We start from the raw sequence: 27,166 nt of genomic DNA on the forward strand, positions 1-27,166 counted from the left end.
AAGCAACAGACATGAGTATTATGAAACATCAATGACTTCAATACAGTACTCCCGACTTGTCATTCGAATGCTGGCAACAAATCCCATTCACATGCATGTTTTTATCTCAACTTTTACTGAAATCTTGTTCATACCATAAGCCAAATTTTTAACTTTTGGTCCATTCCTCCTTAGAAAACAGTGTGTCCCTGATGCAATTTTAAGAGTTGCATGTACATGCCAGCTTGGTGTGCAGGCGTGAGCCCCAAGAACCACGGTCAGAATGCTTTGTTTGGCAAAGAGCGCCATAACTGAAAGTTATGATTTGGCTTACATCACAAACAGGATTTCAGTCTCCGCATTGCAAACCTCTTCAACCTGGAACTCTTCAGGTGCTTTGGATTCCACAACCCGCATGATTGCTAGCCATTGTAACCATTGTGCTAGCTAGAAAGAAAGCCACAGTTATCATCCCTCGCCTGCGCCACTAACCAACACACTGGAAAGACCCCATGTTGAAGGACACTGGGAAGCTAGAAGCTGATGAATATCAGCCAGGGTAACCTCCACTGAGAATGCTAGGGAAATCCTGACGCTGGCCATGTTTGAAAGCTGTTGGAGATCATGGTTCATACAAGTCACTAGTGGTGTAGATGAACAGGCATTTAACGTACTGTGTGAACAAACCTTTTGAACCCTCTGTTTTGCTACAAGTACCTAGAAAATTATCAAGGCTAAACGGAAGGAATCATATGTGCAGTGGGATTTCACTGGAAAATTCTCTCTCTCTCTCTCTCTCTCTGATGCATTCAGTATGTTAGGTGAGTGTGACAATTCACAAACTGCACAAAGTCTATCTTATATATCTTTGCAGTGGCTATAAACTTTATGGAACCAGCTACCAGAGGAGCTCTGCCTAGCCCCCCTCCCTGTGGACTTTTAAGACGCAATTAAAGACATTGCTTTTCAGGGAGGTTTTCCACACCGACCCCAGCTGACCACCTTCTCCCCCCCCCCCTCTCTCCCCTCCACTCTAAAATTAGTTGGTGCCGTCTGGTCTTCTTTTTTCTTTCTTTTTTTTTAAGGGTTATTGTTATCAGTTTTAATATTTCTATTTTCATTTCTGTTTTCTATTTTATGAGTTGTAACCTACCCAGAGTAGTGCTGTGACACCAATGGGAACGGGACACAAATTGAATAAATAAATAATTTCTTATTCTGGCAGTTTTAATAGCAGGCAATGGCTAGTTAATAGCAGATGCTGTTCCTGCAAACATAAGCAGATGATATAATACTGGGTACTATAAGAGCTACATTCAATATGCCAGCAAGTTTGGAAAACCCAACAGTGGCCAGAGGACTGGAAAAGATCAGTCTACATACCAATCCCAAAGAAGGGTAGTGCCAAAGAATGCTCCAACTACCGTACAATTGCACTCATTTCACACACTAGCAAGGTTATGCTCAGAATCCTCCAAAATAGGCTTCAACAGTATGTGGACCGAGAACTCCCAGAAGTGCAAGCAGGATTTCGAAGGGGCAGAGGAACTTGAGACCAAATTGCTAACATGCGCTGGATTATCGAGAAAGCCAGAGAGTTCCAGAAAAATATTTACTTGTGCTTCATTGACTATGCAAAAGCCTTTGACTGTGTGGACCACAGCAAACTATGGCAAGTCCTTAAAGAAATGGGAGTGCCTGACCACCTTATCTTTCTCCTGAGAAATCTATACGTGGGACAGGAAGCACCAGTTAGAACTGGATACGGAAACAGTGATTGGTTCAAAATTGGGAAAGGAGTACGACAAGGCTGTATATTGTCTCCCTGCTTGTTTAACTTATATGCAGAATAATCATACGAAAGGCCAGACTGGAGGAATCCCAAGCTGGAATTAAGATTGCTAGAAGAAATATCAACAACCTCAGATATGCAGATGATACCACTCTGATGGCAGAAAGTGAGGAGGAATTAAGGAACCTTGTAATGAGGGTGAAAGAGGAGAGCGCAAAAATGGTCTGAAGCTCAACATCAAAAAAACTAAGATCATGGCCACTGGTCCCATCACGTCCTGGCAAATAGAAGGGGAAGATATGGAGGTAGTGACAGATTTTACTTTCTTGGGCTCCATGATCACTGCAGACAGTGACAGCAGCCCCGAAATTAAAAGACGCCTTCTTCTTGGGAGGAAAGCGATGACAAACCTCGACAGCATCTTAAAAAGCAGAGACATCACCTTGCCAACAAAAGTCCGAATAGTCAAAGCTATGGTTTTTCCTGTAGTGATGTACGGAAGTGAGAGCTGGACCATAAAGAAAGCTGACCACTGAAGAATTGATGCTTTTGAATTGTGGTGCTGGAGGAGACTCTTGAGGGTCCCCTGGACTGCAAGGAGAACAAACCAATCCATTCTAAAGGAAATCAAGCCTGAGTGCTCCCTGGAAGGACAGATCCTGAAGCTGAGGCTCCAATAAGAGCCTCGTGGCGCAGTGGTTAAAACGCTGTACTGCAGCTAAAACTGTGCTCACGACCTGGGGTTCAAATCCCAGGTAGCCGGCTCAAGGCTGACTCAGCCTTCCATCCTTCCGAGGTCGGTAAGATGAGTACCCAGCTTGCTGGGGGGGGGGGGGGCAATGTGTAGCCTGTATAATTAAAAATTGTAAACCGCCTGGAGAGTGCTTGTAGCGCTATGGGGCGGTATATAAGTCCAATAAATAAATAAATAAATAAAATAAATACTTTGGCCATCTCATGAGAAGAGAGGACTCCCTGGAAAAGGCCCTGATGTTAGGAAAGTGTGAGGGCAAGAGGAGAAGGGGACGACAGAGGATGAGATGGTTGAACAGTGTCATCGAAGCGACCAACATGAATTTGGCCCAGCTCCGGGAGGCAGTGGAAGACAGGAGGGCCTGGTGTGCTCTGGTCCATGGGGTCACGAAGAGTCAGACACGACTAAACAAACAACAACAACGTAGCTGGAGGTTCTGTGAATTGTTCTGGTTTGGAACTGACATCATAGAAATTGTAGGACAATTTAATTGTTATTTTATTTTTTTTATGATGGGTGAAATTATCATCAGTTTTTGATATAATACAAAACCAGTTGTGGAAGACTCAAGTTAGCTTGATTTCAAATAGTATGAAAATATGAAGAATGCTGCAGCCTGGTAGATTTGGACCAGAAAAGAAAATGGCTCAAAAACTGATCTCAGCAACTTCCAATTGTGATTTGACTTAATGTAAGTTATGATTTCGCTTCCATCACAAACTTAATGTTTGTGATGTAAGCCTTAATGTAAGTTACAGCTACATTAAGGCCTACCATGTAGCAATAATAATGGTGAACAGAGTTTGTTTCCTGAATTTCAATATTGCCTTCATGCATCAGAGTCCAGCAAAAGTTTTATGAATATAAGACTAATATAATAGTCTTATATTCTGCAAACACTTGAGTGGATTGGAAGATGTAAAAATTTTAAATAATTGTACTTACGGAACATTCCCTCAAGCCTCACAAAGCAACAGATAAAGCTGTCAAACTCAATGTTCATATTTCTGTCAGCATACCGCATTATTATGATGTCGTACAACTGGTTATTCAGCTGAAACCCTGAGAAGAAGAACAGAATGGAACATCTTGGATGATGCAGATTTGTTTTCCAGTCTCTCTCTCAAATTTAGCTTATGTTTGTGAGGTAATGTGCTTTTCACAGAAAATTTATCAAATGCAAGACAGGACAATAACATTGTAGCAGAATACAATACCTGCATCTTTAACTGCATTACGCATCTCATAGCTCTTAATAGTTCCTGAGTTATCAGTGTCATAATATTTGAAAATTTTCTGGAAGAGAAAAAAAATGATGTGGGTTTGAGAATAGTAGGAACCCTACCAGCAGAAAAGGAAATAAACTATTGGAGAAATATTTCCTAAAGCAGTTGGTATTATTCAGGACATATTTAACAAGAACTATTGTTTACAGGCCATGCATTGGGTAATAAGAAATATTTTTTTAGTCTAATAGCTCATAGCACATGCCATTGAATTGCACTTCCATTGGCAGCAAAACATCGAACCAATCAATATGTTACAAGTTTTGCCTCCAAACCAAGCAGAAGTCAAGGAAACCTGGACTATTTTAGGAGCTGTCCTTTAGCTTATACATGCTTTTAGAGTGGGTGAGGAACATTTGTTTTAGTAGAGCTTTAATACTGTCCTTAGTAGTTATGTTTTCTTACTTTATCACTTCATATGTTATCAGATCTCCTCACATTATTCTAATATTTGCTCATTGGTAGGACAGCATCAACCACAGAATAGTTGTAAACATGCCAGAGTGCAGATGTATGTATCCAGATACTTTGCATGGTAAACTGTACAGAAATTCTTAATATATGGTTGTTGTTTTTTTAAAAGTAATAAAAACCACCACTGCCACCACTAAGTAATTGTAATCAGGTTCTGGGCAAGTGGTGATGCCTGCTGAGAAATCCATATAAGCTTTTAGAATGAATTCAGATATCCATGGTGGGAAATGCTATAATTCTTCACATGACTATTCTGTACAAGGTAGGTTTCATTTATCTGGAAGCAACGCCTTACCAAAACTTCCTTACACATGGAAATTGATATATCACAAAGGAAACTTCTAGCTTTGCCTCCTTTGTTAGCTTCCATTATGTTTGTGGAAACATTTCCACAGAATCTGTGTAATTTGGACCAGCAGTCCTCCTCGCACATTCACCTTGAGCTTCGGGTAGAGAAATCACATTATTTTGTTTTCTGCCATTATTTTTTTGTTGCAGAAAAGTATATTAAAAACCCTGTTGGATGCAATAGCCTTCTCCTTAGTGACTAAATTTAATCTTTTGTTGTATCTTAGTTTCTCATAATCCTACATGCAGATTGTTGTGACATTCATCAGCCAAAAGTAACAGAGCATATGTAAGAAACTTCAGGAATACCTGCCAGCTTTTCATTTTATTCCAAAGGTGTCGAAACTCATCGAGGTTTATTTTCCCTGAACCATCTGTCTGTGACGTTGGTGTTCAGTTCAAAAAATTTTTGGAATGTGAAGAGTGAAGCCAGAAATCATTTTAGGGATGCCCAACTGAAAAGACTGCACTTTTTTTCATCCAGAAACCAAACATCTGATTTTTACTTAACCGTACATTTCAACAAACAATGAAAGGGTGAGCAACATGGCTGAAGCCCCACAACAGGGCTTTCAATATATGTGTTTATGTGGAATGTTGTAGTAATGTAGTAAAAAAAAGAATTTACAAATGTATGATAGAGACATTAAAGTGAAGCTAGGACACACTTTAACCATTTGTGCAGAAACTGAGTTGCAGCACCAGCAAATAAGATGGGGAGGGGGTGTATGTAACGCCGTATCTCACAAGTCATGGTGTTATTTCAGGACTAGTACAGCGATTCTGTGGACAGTGTGCATTTTAAACATGTAAATATTTATGATATTAGAAGGAAATTCCCTTTGAGATGGCTCTTAATACAGCCAAGAAATGCTGTTGTGATGTAAAGTGACTGTATGTGATTTGAAAAGGATACGTCCATTAGGGCAATCATGCTGCGACAGGACTCCAGGGCAAAACCTTCTGTCTTCAGTTCCTTATCTAAAACAAAATTAATTTGATTCGATAACGTGTTAATCTTTAATTTTTAAAATGTTACATTGTTTACTGAAACTTGAAAACATGTCTCTAAATTCTGAAACTCTGGCTGGAATTCTGTGGCTGATTTATTCTTCTGTAAGGGAAATTGACCAGGTTGTGGTGGCAAACAGCTGCCTGCCAACCAGGTGCTGATAGTAATCCTCAGTGCATGCACAACTTAGGGAATGTAAATAACACCTAGTTAATTAGCAGCAATTTCCCTTACACAGGTGTAAACTGCCAGTAAGATTTTGATCTGGATCTTTACCTTACGTTACTCGCAAAGAGCCCAGGATGGCATTATAAACTTACCAGCTTACTAGGCTGCCCAATAAAAATTGCTTAACCTTGCTACTAAACACCTTTTCACCACCATTTTCAAATCAATTGGGAAATAAGAGTGTTAATGGCATGGCCTTTTAGCCGAGCAGCACTTACTAATACTGATCTCTATTATTAATGGTGTTAAATCAGGCATATGTGCTTTGTTTAAAAAATTGTACCATAAAGGGGTGTGTGTGTTTCTACATGCGGGATGAATGACAGTGATGTGCGTTAGCACAAGCTCAGTGTCTCATGTGAGGTAGTTAATTCTGGTAACAAATGAAAAATTAGATCTGATATATGTTAATAAATGCTCATCTCTGGGTATGTCAGACCTGATTCTGTAGCAGGATATACTTGTCTGAAATCTTAACTTGTACATGGAGACATGCAATGATTGTGCAAATAGCTAATTAACTCAGCAGTGGTATTAGTATTATTTGTCTCATTTGTAGGCCACCTTTCTCCCAGGCAGCTCCCAACGACATGTGCTACTTATGTGCCTGATATTCTGAACAAATGCTTCACTGTGAAATACACAGATTGAATTTGTGAGGATGGTGGAGGCATTTGATGCACATAAACTGTTTGCCACCTGTGATCTCTTTCAAATAAATCTTCATAAAGATTTATGATGTCATAGTTTATGCAAAATCCCAGCCTCTAACTGCTTTTTTATTCTTATGTTATTGTTCAGAGGGTGTACGAAACAGCAAAGGCACACTTACGTTTTTTCAGAACATTGTTGAGGACATTCCTGAGTTCATCAGCACTGAGTTCCATGTCCTGTGAAGAATTGGCATGCATATGATTAAGTCACTCAGGGGATGACAAGTTGCAGTGCTTAGAGCTTGGTTACACTTAACATTTACCACACAATATGCAGTGTTGTACATTAAAATTATAACTGTTTGCATTCTCACCCCTTCACGGATTGCTGCCTTGTCATGGCGAAGGGGCTTGAGTAATTCAGAGAAGCTATGGGCTATGCCATGCAGGGACACCCAAAATGGACAGGTCACTGTGCAGAGTTCTGGCTTAACACGATCCGCCTGGAGCAGGAACTGGAAGAAGGGCTAGGCCGGTGTATAAGCAGGCAGGCAGGCAGGCATGGTTTGGTGTGAGAAGCTGTGTTGTCAGCCTTGGCAAGCAGACTGCAATGTTGTTTTTTAATTCCTGCTATCTGATATAGCACTGTATCAGATAGTGGAATTCAAAAAAAATTGTGTGGACAGGGGCGTTCACATATCTGGAATCGTTTTCAATGAATCGATTCCAAATCTGAGGTAAAATAAATGGACCTCTGGTGGAGGACTAAAAAAACTTGTTGCCGCACAGAAAAATGGTTTCCCAGTCATATTAATCTATGCTTGCAAATGTATAATGTATTCACCTAAATTTAAATTAAGTTAAAACATGCTAAACCCAATATAAATAGATTTTTTTAAAAAAAATAATGGAACTGGGCTCTTACATTTCTCCTCCAAACGCGTTTAGTGTCTTTTCAAAGCAGTGATGTAGACACTGACAAAGAAATTAAATGTACAGGCGTACCGTGGTTTACAAAACTAATGCGCCATCCGGGATGTTACGTAATGCGGAAATTTTGTAAACCGAACACGGATTGCTCTACGAATGGGGGTGGTGCTAGAAACCTCCAGGTGCAATGCATCCTGCGGAAACCCCTTTGTATAGTGGGTGGGGGAGTAAAAGAACGTAAACTGGGGCATTAATTTCTATGGATTTCGGTTTGTAAACCGAGGTACTACTGTAGGTGTTTTAATGCAAATTTCTAGCACAGTGGAAAATGTTGTTCCTATGACAAAGTCATATAATACGACTGAGCATGAGAAAATCTAAGTCTTTTTAAAATCCATCTCTGATAAAATTCTGTTCTAAGAGAGGGAAGAGTAAAAATGAAAGCAAAGCTTGCAAACTGCCTTCAAAATTGCCTTTCAAATATTCTCTTATAGAAAAAGGCTTTATTTGGCTTAGGCATTGAAGACGCTATTAATTTAAATATTACCAACATCAATTTGACACAAGAAGGAAGCAGTTTTGAACTCACATCTCCAGCAAGCTGGTGAAAAATATTTCTGAACTGTTTGTCTTCTTCACTCTCCTTATCAGAATCTTTTTCTGCAGGCTGCAAATAAAAAAAAGATTGAAATGAGTCTCATTTAGGGGCTTCTAACAAAAGAGGAATAAACAAGCAAAGAAAATCCACATGGTCATTGTACACAATCCAAGGCAAGGGTAAATGACACTTTTAGTAGACTACTAAAAATCTCAAACATTAGCTTTCAAACCACACCAGTCTTGATTATGCTAGGTATCACAATGTTGTGGTTACTGCAGGGGGAAAAGCCAAACAACATGGCCAGATTCTTCTTTTAAGTTTAAAAAAAGGTACTGCAGATGAAAGTCGGAGGTGCAGGTTCAGCTTTTTGTCTGGTACTGTAGGTCTTGGAGACACGTTCTAATCTACCTCAGAGTTGAACTCTGAAATTGTGCCTCTTATACTCCAATCTCCATTTTGAAACCAACTTTGAAAATTCTCACACTCTTTGTACATGTAAACAAAGATGTTTACTACTGGGTCAGGTCTTTGAAATACAGGCATGCTAAAATACATATTTATCATAGTTTTGTCTTACATTAGTAGCTATGTAGTTTCTAATTCATGTTCACATAAGGTTTGTGTAATTTGTAATTGACAAGGTACCGGGGCACCTCTCAGTCACCTGACGGGTCAGGTGCTTAACTGCACAACTGAGATCTGCTCTAATACCCTGTCAGTTAACCTTAAGCAAACAGCAATAGGATTCAATTCATACAATCGTATAGACTTTATTTTAGAAGAGGTAGCCATATTAGTCTGTGCTTGCAGGTCATGCCAAAAACAAAGGATAAATAAGAAATAAAGAAGATAATTTTTTTTGACAATTTAATGACTAACTACTACAAGCTTTTTTGGACAAGTCCACCTTCAGGACTGTGGCAGGTAGTCTTTAAGGTGCTACAAAATTTTCTGTTTTCTTTGTTTTTTCTTTTTCTTTTGTTTTTAACCTGATATTTTGGTCTTTATTGTTCACTTTCTTTTTGTAATATGCATCTAAGTTCTGCAGGACGCAAAGCTTGACTTGATATTTTAGAGGTCCAATGAAGATATTACCTGCCCTTACTTTTAGATCTTGTACAAAGCCCCAGGTGGTTATCTCCTTATTTGTAAGAAATGACAGAAGTATTTGATATGTAGATTTATCTTTTTACAGTAATCTTGGCTGAAGTATGGCATTGTACACCATACAGTAGAACTCAGAATCCGTAGCACCATGCAAGGAACATTCTGAAAGCCAATTTTTCTAGTGTGTTATATTACTTATCTTAAAGAAGCTGCTCTGTGCCACCTCTATTCTCACTTTTATTGCATATCTATGATCCCACTCTCCATTTAACCAAGTCCATGGCATTCATACTTGTCAACATGGACAGCTTTTCCAATATTGTACGGATGACACTGCAGTTGCTGCAAAGCCATATCAAAGATAGTTTTTCTTTCTTTTACTAAGAAAAATTAAGGAGAAATATGCAAAGCTAGTTACTAGTTCAGCATCAATTAATTTGTACATGATTAATTTTTAAATCTCAGAGTAGTAAGGCAGCATAGAAGCCTATAGAAAATGATGACTTGAAACAAGATGGGTTTTTTTAGAAGAAAAGGTACAGTAATGGCAAAGACCCTGGGCATGCAATTGTGCCAAGAGCTTGTAGCCTATGTAAAAGCAGGTGTGGGTTGCATAAACTAAGTAATTACAATACAGATCTAGTGCTACTGGGAATGGTCCGTTCAGCATTTTGAATAAGCCACTGCAAATCATATTTTAATTCTAATTTTAACACTAGAGTATAAACTAAAAAAGTAAGATAAAAGCATTCTGAATTTTAAAAATTCTCAAGAGAATCATAAAACAACATCTGATAGAAAAGGGCAAAATACGTGCTTCCATTTTGTAAATTGAGAAATGCCATTTCACCATATGGATTCAGCTCCCACCTACGTCAGGGATCTGTTTTGGTCTCGAGTCTGCTGGGCTGAGAAGCAAGCATCAGCATCCACAGACGAGGGGTACAAGGATGCAAAGCTGACTCTCTATCACAACCCATGGGCAAACAGGATTGTGTTAATTGTAACGATGCTAATATTACAGAGCTTATCAGATCATAGTCTTGTTAGGTAACAATAGGGGAAGGCTTATCTAACCTTTTCTATAGCAAGTCAGCAATGGGGGAAGAAAAAGGACTTCACAGGAAAATAGTGAGATACAGTGAGATGTGACCCTACAGTGTTTCTCACAACATTGCTATCTTCTTCCATCATCAGTTTGGAGGGACTGGTGCAAGCCCCCCGAGAGTCCTGGTGCTGGACTGGAAAAAAATGTCAGAAGAAGCATGCTTGCTACTAAGTGATTTCAACATGCTAGTCAGAGCAGCACACACATGCTTTCCTCGTGCTGAAGGATACAGAAACCTCACTGCTTTCCTTTTTCTTATCTGTGAATGTTTTATCCTTGCCCTTGTTACGGCCCTCACCACCTTTCTGATCCTTGTTCTTCTTTGCTCTGTCTGAGACAAAGATGATTGGCTAGAGGGAGAATGAGAAGTGGACGAGAAATCATGGATCAGTGAACGGTAGTTGCCAAAGGGGCAATGTTGTCCACATAACACATTTTACAGATTGGCTCATTAGGCACACATGCCATCACATTGACAGGTGCAAGCAGACAGGAATATACACCATACACATGGATTTCAATTAAAAGACCAATACAATAAAGAGAGACAAAGAAGGTTCAAGGTGGGCTTTCCATGACCCTGAATTCCTTGTCCTTTGATTAGCATGAGCTACAGCAACTGTTAACAATTACTGTATTGTGTTTGAGAATGTATGACAATTTTGAATGTTTCTCCTCTTGCCATTTTGAAACACAAACAGCAGCACCATTACAAGTGTAATATATGATGGAAACAGGTAATGGAGGCAGACAGAGTGACAAAACACACCCCTTTTGTACAGCTTGAAGAAAACATCAAGAGGCCCAACATGATCAGCTTCAAAGAAAAGGTACTCACAGAAATATTTCCTACTTCGATCTTGTTTTCAACTTCCCTGCAAGATTGAAAGGTTTAAAGAAAGGAAGAAAGAAAAAAAGAAGAAAAATCTTCTCTGTTACATAGTTCTCTCTACTTGGCTTAGGAAATGCAGCATTATTACATATTTTAAAAGACAAGTCAGGCTTGCTTTTGAGCAACATCGGTTTGTGTCCTTGGGGAGAATCACAAGTCTCTGTATGTACCATATCAAGTTCCACTAGGGAGTGCAGACTGCAGTCCAAGACCATCACGCAGGTCGAGGCTCAAAACCACCACTCTATAAAAAGCAAACCACTCATTTCCAGCCATATTTCTCTAACCTAAGACTGGAGGAAGGTAAGGTGGAAAGTAAAGACTTATATAAAACTGGCCTCAGAGATTGTGCCAACTATCTAGAGACAACAGCTTGGCCTGTAGTTATCAATTCCTGTGGCACCCAAAGCAGTTCAAAAGAACTGTTTGCAACTAAAGAGAGACAGGTAAAGGTAAGAGTTCCCCTTGACATTTTTAGTACAGTCGTGTCCGACTCTAGGGGGCGATGCTCATCCCGTTTTTCAAGCCAAAGAGCCGGTGCTTGTCCAAAGACAGTTTCCGTTGTTACGTGGCCAGCGTGGCTAGGGAACACCGTTTTACTTTCCCACCATGGTGGTACCTATTTATCTACTCGCATTTGCATGCTTTCAAACTGCTAGGTTGGCGAGGAGCTGGGACAAAGCGATGGGAGCTCACTCCATTGCATGGATTTGATGTTACGACTGCTGGTCTTCTGACCTTGCAGCACAGGCTTCTGCGGTTTAGCCGGATAATAAAAAGAGACATAAATACCTTGTGGTGCAATGTTTAAACTGCAGTTAAGACTAACATTCACACTTGTTGAAAAACAGCCCTGCTCATTGCTTTGTGTTTGGGTGAGAAGTGGTTAACGAATGAAAAAAGAGTCAGCTTCCAGGATTTCCCCTTGCATAGTGTCACTTTGTGGATGGTGGTGAGCAAAAGAGGGTGTCCTGTAAACTATCTTGACTGCTGCCATTGGTGTTGTCAATATTCAGGCTCCCCTTTGCTATGTAAAGCTTGGCATCCTTTTTCCTGCTGGCAATGTGAGTACAATATTATGCTGCAATATTTCCTGGCTTTTTGAATCATGGGTACAAAAACACAATATCCCATGTTCATAAATGCAAGGCTTCTTGAACTGAATAGTTTTAACAATGGTCAGTGGTTAGGTTGCAAACTTCTTGACAGCTTTTCAATAGAATAGGCTATAAATGTCACAAATACCATTTAGAATTTATGATTAGTGTTGTTTAGCGGGGTCATAAGTTTTTGGTGGAATTTTAATTGCTGGGAGAAACGGGGTATACATATCTGTATGGTGAGTGTTGTGTATATTTTAACTTTTTTTGTAGTGGTGTTGTCCAGTTTTACCTTGGGGAAGAGCACCTCATTTCGTTGCACCCACTTGTGAGTGCAATGACAAATAAATTTCTTATGTCTTATGTCTTATGTCTTATGTCTTATAATTAGAAGCACAATATCCCACATTCATAAACCAGAAGTCTTTTGAAGAACTGAATTTTTATAAAACTGCTGATAGTAATAGATGTGAAATATACTCAATACTCAAAAGCTATAAAGAATCCTGTTTTTAAAATTTGGAATCCAAAACATAGCTCTTCTACTTACTCTGAAAGGCTTCTTTTTTCAGAGAAAACCCTCAGGATAAACTCGCCCTCTTGGTGAGGCTCATATGTGGATGGGATGATGACGTACTCATTGGGAGGCAACTGGAAACGTTCAGCAACTTCTCTCAAATTTATGTAACTCTTGCACTTTACTTTGGAGGCATTATAGAGGAAAAAATCCTTCTGTAAATGCTTCTTGTCACCCTGCATCTGTTAATACAAACAAGCAATTGGCAGCCAAAACTTGGACACCAAGCAGTATACATGATAATGAATGAAGTTATAATAAAAAATTTAAATATATTCCAATATTATATGGAATATAATAGAGACTATTATTTATATCCAGTCCTACTTAATTAGGACGACAGAGGAACAGTTTCATTCATTCATTCATTCATTCATTCATTCATTCATTCATTCATTTTGTACCCCCGCCTATCTGGTCAATACACAAAATATTCAGCTATGCAGTTAGAGGTTTTCTTTAAGTGGGAAAAGACATCTTTTTATCCTAGCATGACCTTGTGTCCCTTCCATAGTTTACACATTTTCTTGCTTTGCTTTCTGATTGGTCAAAACGTGAGCTGAGCATTTGTGTAGTTTGACCCTAATAAGTTCATCGAGAGGCTGTTATTTGTCAAAATATCTCTATTCAAGTTCTCCTTTATAGATGTTTTACATACATAGACATATTTATATGGCTGGGGAGGTGGTGTTTCAACAGATACTGTTACCTATATCTCCCCTACTCACCTGCAGCTTATAGTTTTGAGTGATTAAACCTCCCTTTCCATGCTACTGTAGCATTTTAGTGCTTCTTGCCACTAATTTCCAGTGACATTTTTACTGCTGGATATTACTTCTTTGCCTATAGGCTATGTATATCCAAGTGTGTACTTTGGAACAACACTCACAGGAAAAATATACTTTCACAGCGTCCAGGCAAATCCACATTCAGGTTTACATTTCCACGTGCTAAAGAACATAACCTGGAAAATTCTGAAGCGCTTCACAAACCAACACAAAAGGCATTGCATATCAAAATAATTATACAAATATATCAGCAGATCTTCTTTCATTCCGCATTACCTCTTTTGGGACCTGAAAGAAAAACAAGGTGTGAAAGCCATAAGATATGAATAGAGAAGAGCTTATTGCTAATTTATATATTTATATTAACCACAGTTCATGTCCACAGTTTTGACAAATGTATTCTCAGATTAAATAGGACCAGAGTTTCAGTAAATTCTACCATGCTTTAAGAATAAAGTAATTTTTTTCCATCCTGGACTACAACATCCAGAACCCGTAAGTCAGCATGGCCAGTATTATTGGTCAAAATCAGTCTTCAGGGAATTAAAAAGGCCATCAATATATTATATAAATATAGTATTTAACTGGCAAATACTATATTTTTGAATCAATATGTTTTAATGAATTGTGGATTCATTTTTTACGCACTCTGGGTCCCCACTATGGGGAAAGGAGGGATAAAAATGAAATGAAATGAAAATGATGCAGCAGTTGTACTATGTAATGTGTTTTACAAACGTTGCAGGGAAGATAAGTGCATTTACATTCTAAAAAAAAAGAACAATATTTTTAAAGTGATTCAGGCTTTTACAAATGTTTTTTAAATACAGTGAACCCTGGACTTGTAGACGGCTCGACTTACAGACTTTTCAAGTTACAGACTTCTCTGGCTGCAAAATTTAGGTTCAACTTGCAGCCGGAGAATCGACCTACAGACCAGAAAAAAACCAAAACGAACAAAAAGGAACAAAAATGGCCGGTTACAGATTAATCTGTTTTCAATACATTGTAGGTCAATGGAGATTGAACCTACAGACTTTTTGACTTGCAGCCACCATTCCAGTATGGACTAATTCCATAAGTGGAGGGTCCACTGTATACCAACTGAATGTTAACTAAATGTTGCATCCTGCTATCAGGTACCATCAGCTGAGATGTATTTTATTGGAATGGAATTTGTACTCAGTTACTCAGTCAGGTGCCCAAATGGAATAATGCAGTTGTGAACTATAGTACCTCATAGATGGCAAAACCAATTGTAAGAAGATTGGCTCCCAGCCTCCGTTCTTTCCTCCTGTTCTTCTGCATCAGTGCAACAAGAAAACTACACATAATTTCATCATCTTCTGGATCATCATCTTCTTCCAAGAGTCTTAAACGATACTGAGGATTGGTCCAAAATGTGTCTGCAAAATGTAAGTTAATATTTTAATTCCACAAAGCCACAAATGGGTATTTGGAATCTTTCGGACAGGAAAGGCTAAAGTCTTCCACTTAAAGAAGACTTAAATAAGAAGTTCTTCTTAAGTTTAAGTTAAAAAGTTAAGTTTTATACAAGGAACACAATAGCCAAAATCCTGTTGCTTAATGTTGTAGGTTGTAGTCGGGTAAGCCCATTGAATCAATGGGGATTGAGTAAGTCAACTACTCCCTAAATTCCCTTGGTTCAAATGAAATGGTTCAAATGGGCCTACTTTAACTGTCACTTACTACGCTAAAGTAAGTCACAGTTAAAGAAGGCCCATTTGAATCAATGGAACTTACAGAGGAGTTGACTGACTAAACCTCCATTGCTTTAATGGTCCTACTCTAGTGCAATTTACTATGATAAGTAACAAGATTTTGGCCATTGTGTTCTTGTGTAAAACTTAACTACACTTATCACTAGCCTTTTAATGATGAAAGCTAACTTGGCTCTGTCATGAATTTGATTATGAAAGTTGTAAAAGTAGAATAGAGATGGATTTTGTTTCATAACAGCAACGAAACAACTAGAAGCTGACTGATTTCCAGGTGTCAATTAGGAAGAAAAAGTTGTACAAGGTCAGTTCTTTTTCCAGCAGAAGAAAAAATCAAGAAGAACAAGATGACCCTTATCTTATCAAAACTCCAACGGACAAGGACACAACGGCTTAATTTAAGAAAGATGGGCGAAGAGAGAAAAAGGAGGACAGAGAAGAGAGATGGGGTAGAGTTTGCTTGCACGACAGCCAGAGACGACACACGGAGAGAGATGCATTTGGCAGAATTTTAATTTGGAGACTGCGTAAGAATGTTAATTTAAGATATAGCTAGACTGTCTATTGTTTTCGTTTTATAGAGGAAATATCTGGTGGAGAAGGCTGGGGTATTGGAAATAATTAATGACGTTATTATGCTTTAGTATGTTTGTTTAAATGCTATCTTGTTTTAATAAAAGATAAAAAGACAATTTGTCTGCAAGTGGGCTCCTTGTTTAGACCACAGCTACTATGGTAAAATTGACTACTTTAAAAATATATTATTTGATCTGGCCGCGTTTACGCTACCAAATTAGGGTCCTAAAGTAATAAAAAAGGAAGAGCAGATCTTCCAGATTGTTTATTTAAAATCGGGACAGACTTGGGCGAAGGAGTGAGAAGTCGCCTAGAGCAAAATTACAGGACCCGATTTTGCTGGCAATAGGGACGGATCATTCCGGACCCCTCTCTGTTTTGTGTAAAGGCAGTTCTAAGGAACCCTTTTACGACATGGTGGCAGCAGTGGGATCTGAGTCTCACGTGCCGTGTTTACAGTATAGTGGCAGATGGGATTTGATTCACAAGCCATGGTGGCTGCGTTTGAATACAAATCCATGTGCCGTGTTTATGCCACGCTGACAGCTTAAATAGTTGCAGCTTGGGTTGCGCTTTGCTCAAGGGCTGAATTAGCGCTGGTAATTGTTTTATGAAGGCAGATGTGTGAGCAAGCAGATACACACTGCTAAATAAAGGACAAGAGAAACTTCTCTGGTGTGAGCTTCAGAGCAAAGCAGGGAAGGCTGTAAATTATTGTGACTAGAGAAGACTCCTATGCAGAAAGCTCAGGCAAAAGTAATGCAAGGAGAGATTCTGCCAGTGGCTTAAGAGTTCTAAGGGAACAAGCATTGTGCTGTTTAAAAAGTGCCAGCTTGATTCACTCAGGTGACAGAGTGGCAAAATTGTTTTGAGTGTAGCAGGAGTCTATAAGGAGCCAGCTAGGATAATAAAAAGAATTTAAAAGTAATTAAATAAAGTTTAAAAAGGGAAAATTTCCTACCCTAAGCCAGAGCCAAAAGGATTTCCTGGAGGGAAAGTAGGATTAGTCAAAGCTGACAGTTTTATTGTTTTATTGTTTCTCCCGGGGCTAAAGTGCTTCGGCCAAGGCTGGAGGGAGAGGGAAAAAAAAAGAGGGAAAATGGCTTTTAGCAGTCGGTGTTCACTGCCTGAATTATCAGTGGATAAGGAGATTTTGGAAGCAGTGGAACACTGGGAAGTAGATAACCCAGAGGATGAAGAAGATGCCCAAAGATTAATGGAAGCAAATCCAGATGTAGTTAAACCTAAAGTGAAGCCAAGAAAGGCACAGCAGTACACTGGGGCGGAACAAGTTCCTATTCAGCAGGACCTGCTAACAGAGAAGATTCTTGTGGATGGCCAGAAGTCAGTCATAGGAAGAGGAATTTTAAAATGCCCAGATGATCAATTTGGGGCTGAAAGAGTAAAAAGAGCTGCTTCTTTCCAGTTACCGGGTGGATTGCAAATGGACAGATTGTTGCCTCACCAAAGAGAAGACGCTGTCCTGAGAGTTTTGGCAAATGATCCAGATGACACATGGTCCAAATTACGGGAAGCAGGACATCCAGAGGAGGAAGAAGAAATAGTAGAGGCAGTTCAAAAGGGCCTGCCTGCCCAAGAAAAAATTCCTGATGAAGAAATAACCACGCAGAGGGGAACAGCTGGAGCAGAGACTGACATTAGTGGCAATGCTGCAGACCGGTCAACTCTGGAGAATAAGTTAGCTGAAGTGATGGCTGATTTATTAGCTTGCCAGAAGCAATGGATGAATGCACACACAGCTAGTGAACTTCAAGCAAGAAGATACCACAAAATGAAACTACAGATTTTACAGAAGGAAATTACTGAGAAACAACAAGCCAGAGAATCAATATCTAATATTGACAGGAGAAACTTACCATATTACCAAGAGGGCGATGACATTTTTTCATTTTTATCACTTTTTGAATTTTCGTGTGCTGATCTGAACGTGCCAACACAATTATATTTAAAAATTCTACGATCTCAAGATTCCGGGAAAATTAAATATTGTTGCAGATAGTCTTTCACGAATGTACGCTGATAATGAAACTGAGTGATTAAGATAACTGTATAAACACATATATATTATTTGATCTGGCCGCGATTACACTACCAAATTAGGGTCCTAAAGTAATAAAAAAGGAAGAGCAGATTTTCCAGATAGTTTATTTAAAATAGGGACAGACTTGGGCGAAGGAGTGAGAAGTCGCCTAGAGCAAAATTTCAGGACCCGATTTTGCTGGCAATAGGGACGGATCATTCCGGACCCCTCTCTGTTTCGTGTAAAGGCAGTTCTAAGGAACGCTTTTACGACAGGCTCATTTTTAAGGAGAAAGGTGGGGTAAAAATATTTTAAATAAATACATATTTTTAATTATGGTAAGCAAAAAGATTTTGGCAAGTATTTCTGAACATTCAAGTGTTCCTGTATATCCTTGTACTGCCATTAGATTTTTGGCTTGCTCCTTGCTTCTTGTCCTTAATCTCCAACGTATTTTTGAGTCCTAAGTATCATCATTGGCTTCCAGCTCCTGGTTTCTGACTCAGCTCAGGTTTCCATGGTCCAGCCTTGACATCAAGAAAGTTCAGTTTACTCACCAGTGTGCTGTGCTAGCCTGTCTTTCTTTTCAACTCTGAATTTCCACATAGTTTACACACATAGTTTACACACACATTGGCATAAAATATACAACTTTTTGTTTACACAATGTGATTTACTACAGTAATGTTGATTGTTTGTTTGAGGGCTGTTGTACTAACTGCTTATTCTACAGAAATATCACCCTATTAAAGAATTAAAAATCAGTTAATTGTTCACTGGTTTTTCCAGCAGCGATGTATGGAAGTGAGAGCTGGACCATAAAGAAGGCTGACCACCAAAGAATTGATGCTTTTGAATTGTGGTGCTGGAGGAGAGTCCCCTGGACTGCAAGGAGATCAAACCTATCCATTCTGAAGGAAATCAACCCCAAGTGCTCACTGGAAGGACAGATCCTGAAGCTGAGGCTCCAATACTTTGGCCATCTCATGAGAAGAGAAGACTCCCTGGAAAAGACCCTGATATTGTGAAAGAGTGAAGGCAGGAGGAGAAGGGGACAACAGTGGACGAGATGGTTGGACAGTGTCATCACAGCGACCAACATAAATTTGACCCAACTCCGGGAAGCAATGGAAGAAAGGAGGGCCTGGCATGCTCTGGTCCATGGGGTCACGAAGAGTCGGACACAACTTAACGACTAAACAGCAACTAATTGTTCACATTTCATCAATCAATTGGTTGAGGCTGTAGTCCTTGTTAACTTATCTAGGAATAAACTCCAGTCAGGAACTGAATGTGAATACAATTCTGCTGTAAATCTCTATAGACAAATATTGCTGAAGAAAAGGTGCTTTTAAATTACATTTGTGTGTGCTGCCTGAAAGAGTGGGGTGCCATCTTTGAAAAGGCATTCCCATTCATGTTTAAGCAATTAGGAAAAGGAAAATCTGTTCTAAGATGGCTATTATTGCCATAGAGCATTTTGCAATTACTTGCGTGATGAATAATTTTAAACTACTGCTTGATTTGTGCAGAAAGTCTTCTCTTCGTTCTTTTCAATCTTATATACTAATCTACATATCAGTCAATGCAGTCTTAATGTTGCATTTACCTGGATAGTTACGGCAGCCCCCTGCTGTGCAGCCTCGCACCCATCGCCCTTCGGTGACCGAAACCGTCCAAGTTTGAAGCTTATCTGTCTCTAAAGTGTCTGGTGTGAGATTACACATTTCAAGCTTTGTGAAGTACCTCAGGAAATCTTGGAAGGACATCCTAGCATGATAAACAATTGTAGAAAAAGTATGAAAATGATATTTTTTTTCCTTTGGATGAGTAGCACAAAATAAATTATGGCATTTGAGTGTTGGCTCCTAAATAGAAGTTCATGGCTGTGCATAAAAATGCAGGTATAGAGTATATCTAAAAAAAGGTGTATTTTTTTTTTCAGACAAACAAATGGAGGTCTTTACCAGAATTCACCATCTTCTGCAATTCTGTACTGCAAACGGAGTTTCTCTGTGCCATCAATAACATTCCATTCATTTGAACTGCAAAAGAGTTAGGCAGATCCTTTTTCAGTATACAGATAGTTTTTTTAACTAAGTACTGTACCTTGTAACTTCTTGAACAACAAACCAGAAAATAGCATTTTCTGTTTTTGATCTATGCATTGAAATTTGGTTCAACAAATACTGAACTGTTACATTATTGTCTTTAAGGGAGCATCCTTAGAAACAAAACACATGCTAATCAACTTCTAGGTTTTACTACCAGAACAGAACACAACTTTTTTTCTGAACAAGTCACAGAAAAATCAAAGCATATTAAGTGGCATTAGGTTCCCAATGTTCTTTTCACTCACCGATCGCTCCAAGCTCCATTCCATTCTACTTGTCCCCAAGGATTTCTCAGCCGTACCAGTTTTATCTTCTCCCCTTTAAATGTGGTCTGGAAAGGGAAAACATACCACTAATTAAAGAGCCAGTCTGAAATTGCACAGCTCACATTCTCTTACACACTCCAGCAAAACAAGTACAGACATTTGTAGATGTGGCCAAAACAGATGCTAAAATGAGTGGATAACCATTTTCTGTTCAAGAGTGCATTGGTGAGACTTCTGTCCCTCACTGATGCCAGTTAGTAACTTTTTTGGTCAGTTAATTTGTTGTTCAACCACTTATATTATGTAGAAGGATTACAAGCATTCAATTATATCCCAGCAAAATGTTTTTGTAGCTCATACTTATAAATGAAAAACACTGTATTATTTTACCTCATCCAGACCTGTAACTGAATAGGCATGAGCTGTGACTAATCCATTAGTCATGCGCCTCTCAAACACCATTGGAGCTACAGTCTGTAAAACACAGGAAAACACAGAAAGGATAACAGTTGTGCATTTTGCAGAATTCTTTTGCAAGAGAAATACCTTTTGGCCTTTTATATTTTTTACTTATTTGCATGGTTTATTTGTATGTCTCTGAAAACATAGATGGATAGATGGACGGATGGACGGATGGACGGATGGACGGACGGACGGACGGACGGACGGACAGACAGACAGACAGACAGACAGACAGACAGACAGACAGACAGATAGATAGATAGATAGATAGATAGATAGATAGATAGATAGATAGATAGATAGATAGATAGATAGATAGATAGATAGATAGATAGATAGATAGATAGATAGATAGATTACACAATGTCACCTCAATTTAAGCAACATTGTGGGTAGGCAATACCTTACTAACTAAAAAGTTAAAATTTAATTAGGTAAATTTAGTATATAAATTGGAATTGGGCCAAATGTATCAGTTTTCTGGCTTTCTATTTCACTGAAGAAAAAAAGCAGGTGTCAGTTTTTACAGGCGCAAAAGAGGAAAATGAATGTAGGTATCCTACCAATGAAAGTATTAGCAATTTTAGAACTTTTTCTCTATGAATGAATCACATGGGCATTTTGTTTTGGATCTTTTAATTAAATCACTTCTGATCTTGCATTATTGCCAAGGAAGACTATAACAGTCCTTGCTGACTAAATTGGTTTTCAGTTATATCTGGCAGGAGGAAAATTTTACTAATACAGACTTAGTACTTTGAGGGGTACATCTAGAAAAGAGGGAAGAAAGATAAGCTTGTTTAGCTTGTGCAGACAGCTGCTGAAGGTCTCCAAAAAGAGTTATAAACATAGGAAGCTGTTTAATGGAAAGAAGTCCCTGTTTATAGGCCTGCTTCTCTGTTCTGGCTTCTCCACCCGGCCTTTTCCCTTCATTGGGGAAAGTACTGGTAAAGGGAAAAGGTTGGGTGACGAAGCCGGGGCAGAGAAGCAGAGCTGTAAACAGGATGGGGGCAACTGGGGCTGTGACTGAGGGTACTGAACTTTAGAAGCAAAAATTCACTGCTGAAAAGTTGCAAACCTGCCCATTTGTGCTTGCTGTTGGAAGACTGCAAAGCTGCCTACTCTGAACATGTGTACCACCAACTTCTAGCCACTCTTCCTTGAGCAAAAGAAAGAAGGCTCCAGTGCAAAATAAATATGGCCAGGGCAGAGAAGCCCCAGGCACCAACACTGCTAGTTACAGTTGTCCAGAAAAAAGTTGAGTTTTGTTTTTAAGTCATTTAATAAAAGAGTTTTGGGGAAAACTAGTTACAAGTAACATAGGTATCTGTAACTAGATTTTTTTTATGATGAGCACTGTGAGAGCTTTTAAAAAAGTTGTAGTAAAAGTTATATACTGATGTTACTTTTCAGGTGCAACAAGTAACATTTTCTAGTTTATTTCAAAGCTTGTCTAGACTTTAAAGGTTATTTTTAAAGGCATTTTATGGCATAATCAGAGGCATTTTTACAAATTTTATGCCATACTCTCAGCCCCTCTTAAGCAAAAAAAAGGTCATATTTTCTAATGTTGTAAATACTTGCAAGATGTATATCAAAATTATATTAGAAAATGGTCACAATGAGTAGAACTTCTGAGAACTACCTGTACACCTGAGGATTACGAACCTTGGTTACCCTGTCTCTTTTCTCTTGGGCTGAATCATTTGGAGAGTCATAATTCGCATTCTTCAACATCTCAGAAATTAATAATCCAATGTTTGTTGAAGGAGTAGCTCCATAAATGAATCCTGAATTGTCCTGAATTTAAAAGAGAGAAAATAGAAAGAAAAACAATAAAAGTACTGTAGAGAAATAGCAAGAATAAGCAATGAAAATAGAAAAAACACTATTATTTGCTTCCTTCTGCTCACATTAGAGAACAATGTGTGTTTTTATCACATAAAACAGTGGTAGAAGACATGCAAGCAATGGCACTGTGTCTCTATAATTTCATTCTATTTGTTATTGAAATCGTATCTATTCCATTATATTGGGTTTGTTTAGCTTAATTCTGGCTTATACGCCTAAACCTGACCATGCTCACTATTTGTGTAAGCCAACAAACTGAAACCATGGTTTCAAATTGGTCTTTGAAACTTGGCCTTCACTAACAATGTTTTATTATTATGGCCAATTTGAGAGACGATTAACCTAAGATTTTGAGTCCCCAGTACCTGCATGACTATAGAGGTGTCAGGGAAGAACTTCTAAAAAATGAAATCACCCACACACCTGGCAGACCCTACCTGGTGCTCTCATACACCTCTCTTTCTCTCTTCACTTTGCATGACAACAGGCTCCTGCCACTCAAATACTTTACTGCCTGCTAAGCTATCTAATATAAAACCATAGCAACCTTATAAAGGAATCAAACTACTTTTAAGAGAACAGAGACACTTTTACAGCTATTTCTAGCAATTGAGATATGTTAAAAGGACGGCATTGCTTTGATCAAATTATATAAGCACTTCAAAAGATACACTTGCACAATATGACAGAAAGTTGTCCCACAACTGCTATTGCCACCAGTTATTCATTTCTCATAAATTTCTGTTTCTTGTACGATTCCTCCTGTGATACATCATCCTCTTTTATATCTGAAAGAGTCATGTTATTGCCAACACTAGCTATTTTTCTTGCTCATCAGTAGATTTCGTGCACCTTATGTGTCACATGCTTAAAAACATTCCGTTTTCCATAGCCATAGCTTGATATTAAGAAACCTGAATATATACCTCCAGTTAAGGTTACCAGGCTCGCTAAATGCCCAACTAAAGCTTTCCTCTTATGGCTGTGCTCACAAGAGATTTTTAAAAGAATTTACATTTTAGTTTCTTTGTTAAAGTTGAAATACCTTCAGCAGAACAATACAATCAACAAAAGCCACAACTTTGTACAAATGTTAAGTGTCACTAATAATATAAATATATAGAGAGACTATTAAGCAAAGGTCAGTATCGATTTAAAAAGCAAATGACATAGATACAATGAAATGAACAATTTTAAGCTAGTGCTTGAACAGTGATATAGTTAGCACCAAGCACAGTTTTCTGAGGTGTGAGTGCTAAAGAAGAGTGCAGCCACAAAAAAGACTCTGTGGAAAATATATATCCATATGTACATAGAATCACAAAGAAGGAGGAACAAAGGTTTTGTTCATAATCAGCCTACCATAGGGATATGTTGAGACGTGTTTTCAATTTAATGGTAGACAGATATAAACTAATTAGAGGTGTGTGGATTTGCGTTTTCAGTTGTGCTGCCTGGGGATTTCTGGGAGTGGTAATTCTAAAGCACAAATCAGCACACCTCTGGTGTTACTGCCAGTACCTATCCACTGCCAGATCACCATCTTAATATTTGAACCTTGGGCTTATACAATGCAAACGAGCAAAATGTATCCCCGTGAAAGGATGGGATGACTGAGGTTTAATTATGCATATGGGGACTATGTGAGTATTCTCCCAGATGTACCTCAATGGAGCAGGCCATGAGTGAGCCTCTCTCGATGGCATGCTTCATGATTTTATACATATCTTTAGGGGCATCCTTTATCTCATAGAATTCGGTCACACCCCCTGTGAAATCTTCCATGGCCTCAGTGGTATTGCCTCCTTTAAGTGCCTCGTAGGATCCATGAACCCTGGAAGGAATCAAGAAGAAGAAACCCTGAATAATTCTGGTTAATCATTGTTTGCATATATACAGTCTTTGACTTCTTCCTAATATAAAAGGCATCTAAACAAAATTAAATTTATTTAGACTGAGATGCTTGCATGAGATTCATTTAAACATCGAACAAGAGTAAAATGACATTGTGGGCACCCTATGAGAGAAATCTAGTATTCGCCATACATGAGTAGAAAAGGAGCCACTGGCATAAAGGATTCCTCCTCTGTCATGCTGTCTTTGTGCATCCTCAAAATCTGCTCCAGAGAATTGGAGGAGCCACTGGAAGAGAACTAGGGATCACGTGAGACGGTGCGTAGGGAAGTCCTGTTTCATGACAATGGATGGAGCTTGTTAGACCAATGCATGTTCATTATACACAAGCTGAATGCAGGCCCGTTCAGATGTGGGGAAAAACAACAACTCTGCTGTGGCAATTACAAGCTTTTAACAGTTAAGGAATTTCCTTTTCTAACATCATATTGTCTGTAATTAATAGTTCTGCCCTCAGACTTGATTGACCAGGAGGGAGAGCAGCCATCGTGCTTTGTAGTAAATGAAATAAGAACTGAGAATAGAAGCGCCAAAATGCTGTTGCTTAGCTTAATCTTTTGACTTCTATCTTGAATAATTGTTAATTCTCTGTAAATGGTGGTATAACTGCTTTATATGTTAATTGTTTTATATTCTCTCTTGTGAGCCGCCCAGAGTAGACTGTGTCTAGATGGGTGGCATGTAAAATAAATAAATAAATAAATAAATAAATAAATAAATAAATAAATAAATAAATAAATAAATAAATAAATAAATAAATAAAATAAAATAAAATAAATAAATAAATAAATAAATAAATAAATAAATACATACATACATACATACATACATACATACATACATACATAAGCCAAATTGTAACTTTTGATCAGTGCCTCCCTGATAAACAAAGTATTGTCTACACAATCATTCTTGGGATATCTATTGTGAGCCAGATATAAGAAATCTGGGAGTGTTAAAACACTCTTGTACAAGCAAGCATGAGGTTTGACCATACACAGACTCAAGAGAGAACAAGCGCTGTTTATTTCGAGTAGCCACTCGGGTCCCCCAGACATGAGGGACATTGACCCAAAAGTACAAAGAGCTTTTATGCCTTCTAACCACAAGGAAATAAAGGTACAAAAAATCCTCATAGGCTGACAAGTAGGTCAGTATGCATTCTATAGGGTAGAACAGCAAAGGGGCATATGTTTTCTAAGTATGCAGGCAGTTCCCCCCCCCTTTGTTTACTCTAACTTGTCTGCAACCTGTTCTGCGGTTACATTTCGATAGGAAATTAGGTAGACAGAATATTTGTGGTCGGCAGATGTACCACAGCCTAGCTTCAAAGTGGAACAGGCAGGTGCATCTGTGACAGAGTCTAGTGACACCAAGTTCAGTGAGAAAAGAAAAGATTTTCTATGCTTTAAATAAAGGAAACAAGAAGAGTAAAGGTCTGGGGGGGCACTGTGAAAGCTTCCTTTAACAACTTAGACATTCACATTCACAATATGGACATGCACCAAGCCAGCATGTGTGCATGCCCCTGAGAATTATAGCAGAAACTGTTTGTTTACCAGGGAGGAACAAACTGAAAGTTAGGATTTATCTTATGATATGCTGCAGCATTTTGGCCCTTATATAGGTGGGACATAGCTGTCTGAATTGCTCTCCAAAGAAAGCAGACTGATTGTTACTATATGTGTCCATGATGGCTTGTGAAAAATATCACTTTTTTATATGTGTACCATAGACAGCATGCAAGGACTTATAGGAGCACTATATTTAGAGATTTACTTTGCATAGGCTTTTTCCAGTAAAGCACTCCAGAATTCATTCTGCTGGGAGGATTTGGTGAAAACCAGTTGCTTGCCATAGGTTGGTAAACGGTCATCAATGATAACTTCCACCCAACTTCCAAAACGCCAGAACTGGAAGATTTAACAAAACAAAAATGAAAAACAGATGTTGCTGTTAGGCTTGTGATCAAACAGCTGATTTGTACAATGTGACTGTATGAATTTTATGAGTATTTTCTCCTTAGCTGAATTTGGTCTTTGTCTGTTGGTATACTTCTGTATTATCTATTGTTGTTTCGTGCATTATTACAGCCAAGTGGTACATCTACTGCCACTGGAACACAGAAGTACTCTAGATGGGACATAGAATTTCTGTTTATGCCCGTACAATTTTGTAAACAATTAATATAATAACATAAATATATATTAATGTATCTCTCGGATAAAATGGTGGAGTGGTTTTTTGTTTTTTGTTTGCTTTTGTTTTGTTTTGGTTTTTTTTTTTAATTGTTTCTGTCATGGTTGAATCCAGATTTTGGGGCAGAGTGATTGGTGGGACATAAGATATGAAAGGCTGAGAAGACTACTATAGCTGAACTACAGAAGAGCACATCTTGTTTCTCACCAATAACACATACCTGGAAGTGAAAGATCCCAGCATAATCTTTCACAAAGCCCTGGTCTTGAGGTATGACCCTGAATAACAATTTTTCATGCAGAGTCAGACATGCAATCGCTGCCAGGAACCAGCAGTCACCTGAGAGAAATCAAATACTGTAGTTCAGGACAAATT

General features: G+C 38.5%; 1 protein-coding gene across 1 annotated transcript in view; it reads right to left on the reverse strand.

Annotated features, from left to right (window-relative positions):
- Positions 1-27,166, reverse strand: part of CAPN3 (calpain 3) — a 37,552-nt gene that overhangs the window by 1,934 nt on the left and 8,452 nt on the right. Inside the window, exons 3-21 of the mRNA XM_072986228.2 lie at positions 27,012-27,130; positions 26,372-26,505; positions 24,344-24,512; positions 22,496-22,627; positions 20,756-20,839; positions 20,345-20,430; positions 19,953-20,030; positions 19,595-19,755; positions 14,866-15,035; positions 13,906-13,917; positions 12,815-13,023; positions 11,111-11,147; positions 10,521-10,622; positions 8,046-8,123; positions 6,706-6,763; positions 5,550-5,614; positions 4,943-5,011; positions 3,743-3,821; positions 3,471-3,587 (exon numbers count right to left, since the gene is read on the reverse strand). Of these exons, the coding sequence (XP_072842329.1) occupies positions 3,471-3,587; positions 3,743-3,821; positions 4,943-5,011; positions 5,550-5,614; positions 6,706-6,763; positions 8,046-8,123; positions 10,521-10,622; positions 11,111-11,147; positions 12,815-13,023; positions 13,906-13,917; positions 14,866-15,035; positions 19,595-19,755; positions 19,953-20,030; positions 20,345-20,430; positions 20,756-20,839; positions 22,496-22,627; positions 24,344-24,512; positions 26,372-26,505; positions 27,012-27,130 (1,959 nt within the window). The remainder of the gene's footprint in view (positions 1-3,470; positions 3,588-3,742; positions 3,822-4,942; positions 5,012-5,549; positions 5,615-6,705; positions 6,764-8,045; positions 8,124-10,520; positions 10,623-11,110; positions 11,148-12,814; positions 13,024-13,905; positions 13,918-14,865; positions 15,036-19,594; positions 19,756-19,952; positions 20,031-20,344; positions 20,431-20,755; positions 20,840-22,495; positions 22,628-24,343; positions 24,513-26,371; positions 26,506-27,011; positions 27,131-27,166) is intronic.

The sequence above is a fragment of the Pogona vitticeps genome, chromosome 1 (genome assembly GCF_051106095.1).
Source record: "Pogona vitticeps strain Pit_001003342236 chromosome 1, PviZW2.1, whole genome shotgun sequence".
Lineage (NCBI taxonomy): Eukaryota > Metazoa > Chordata > Lepidosauria > Squamata > Agamidae > Pogona > Pogona vitticeps.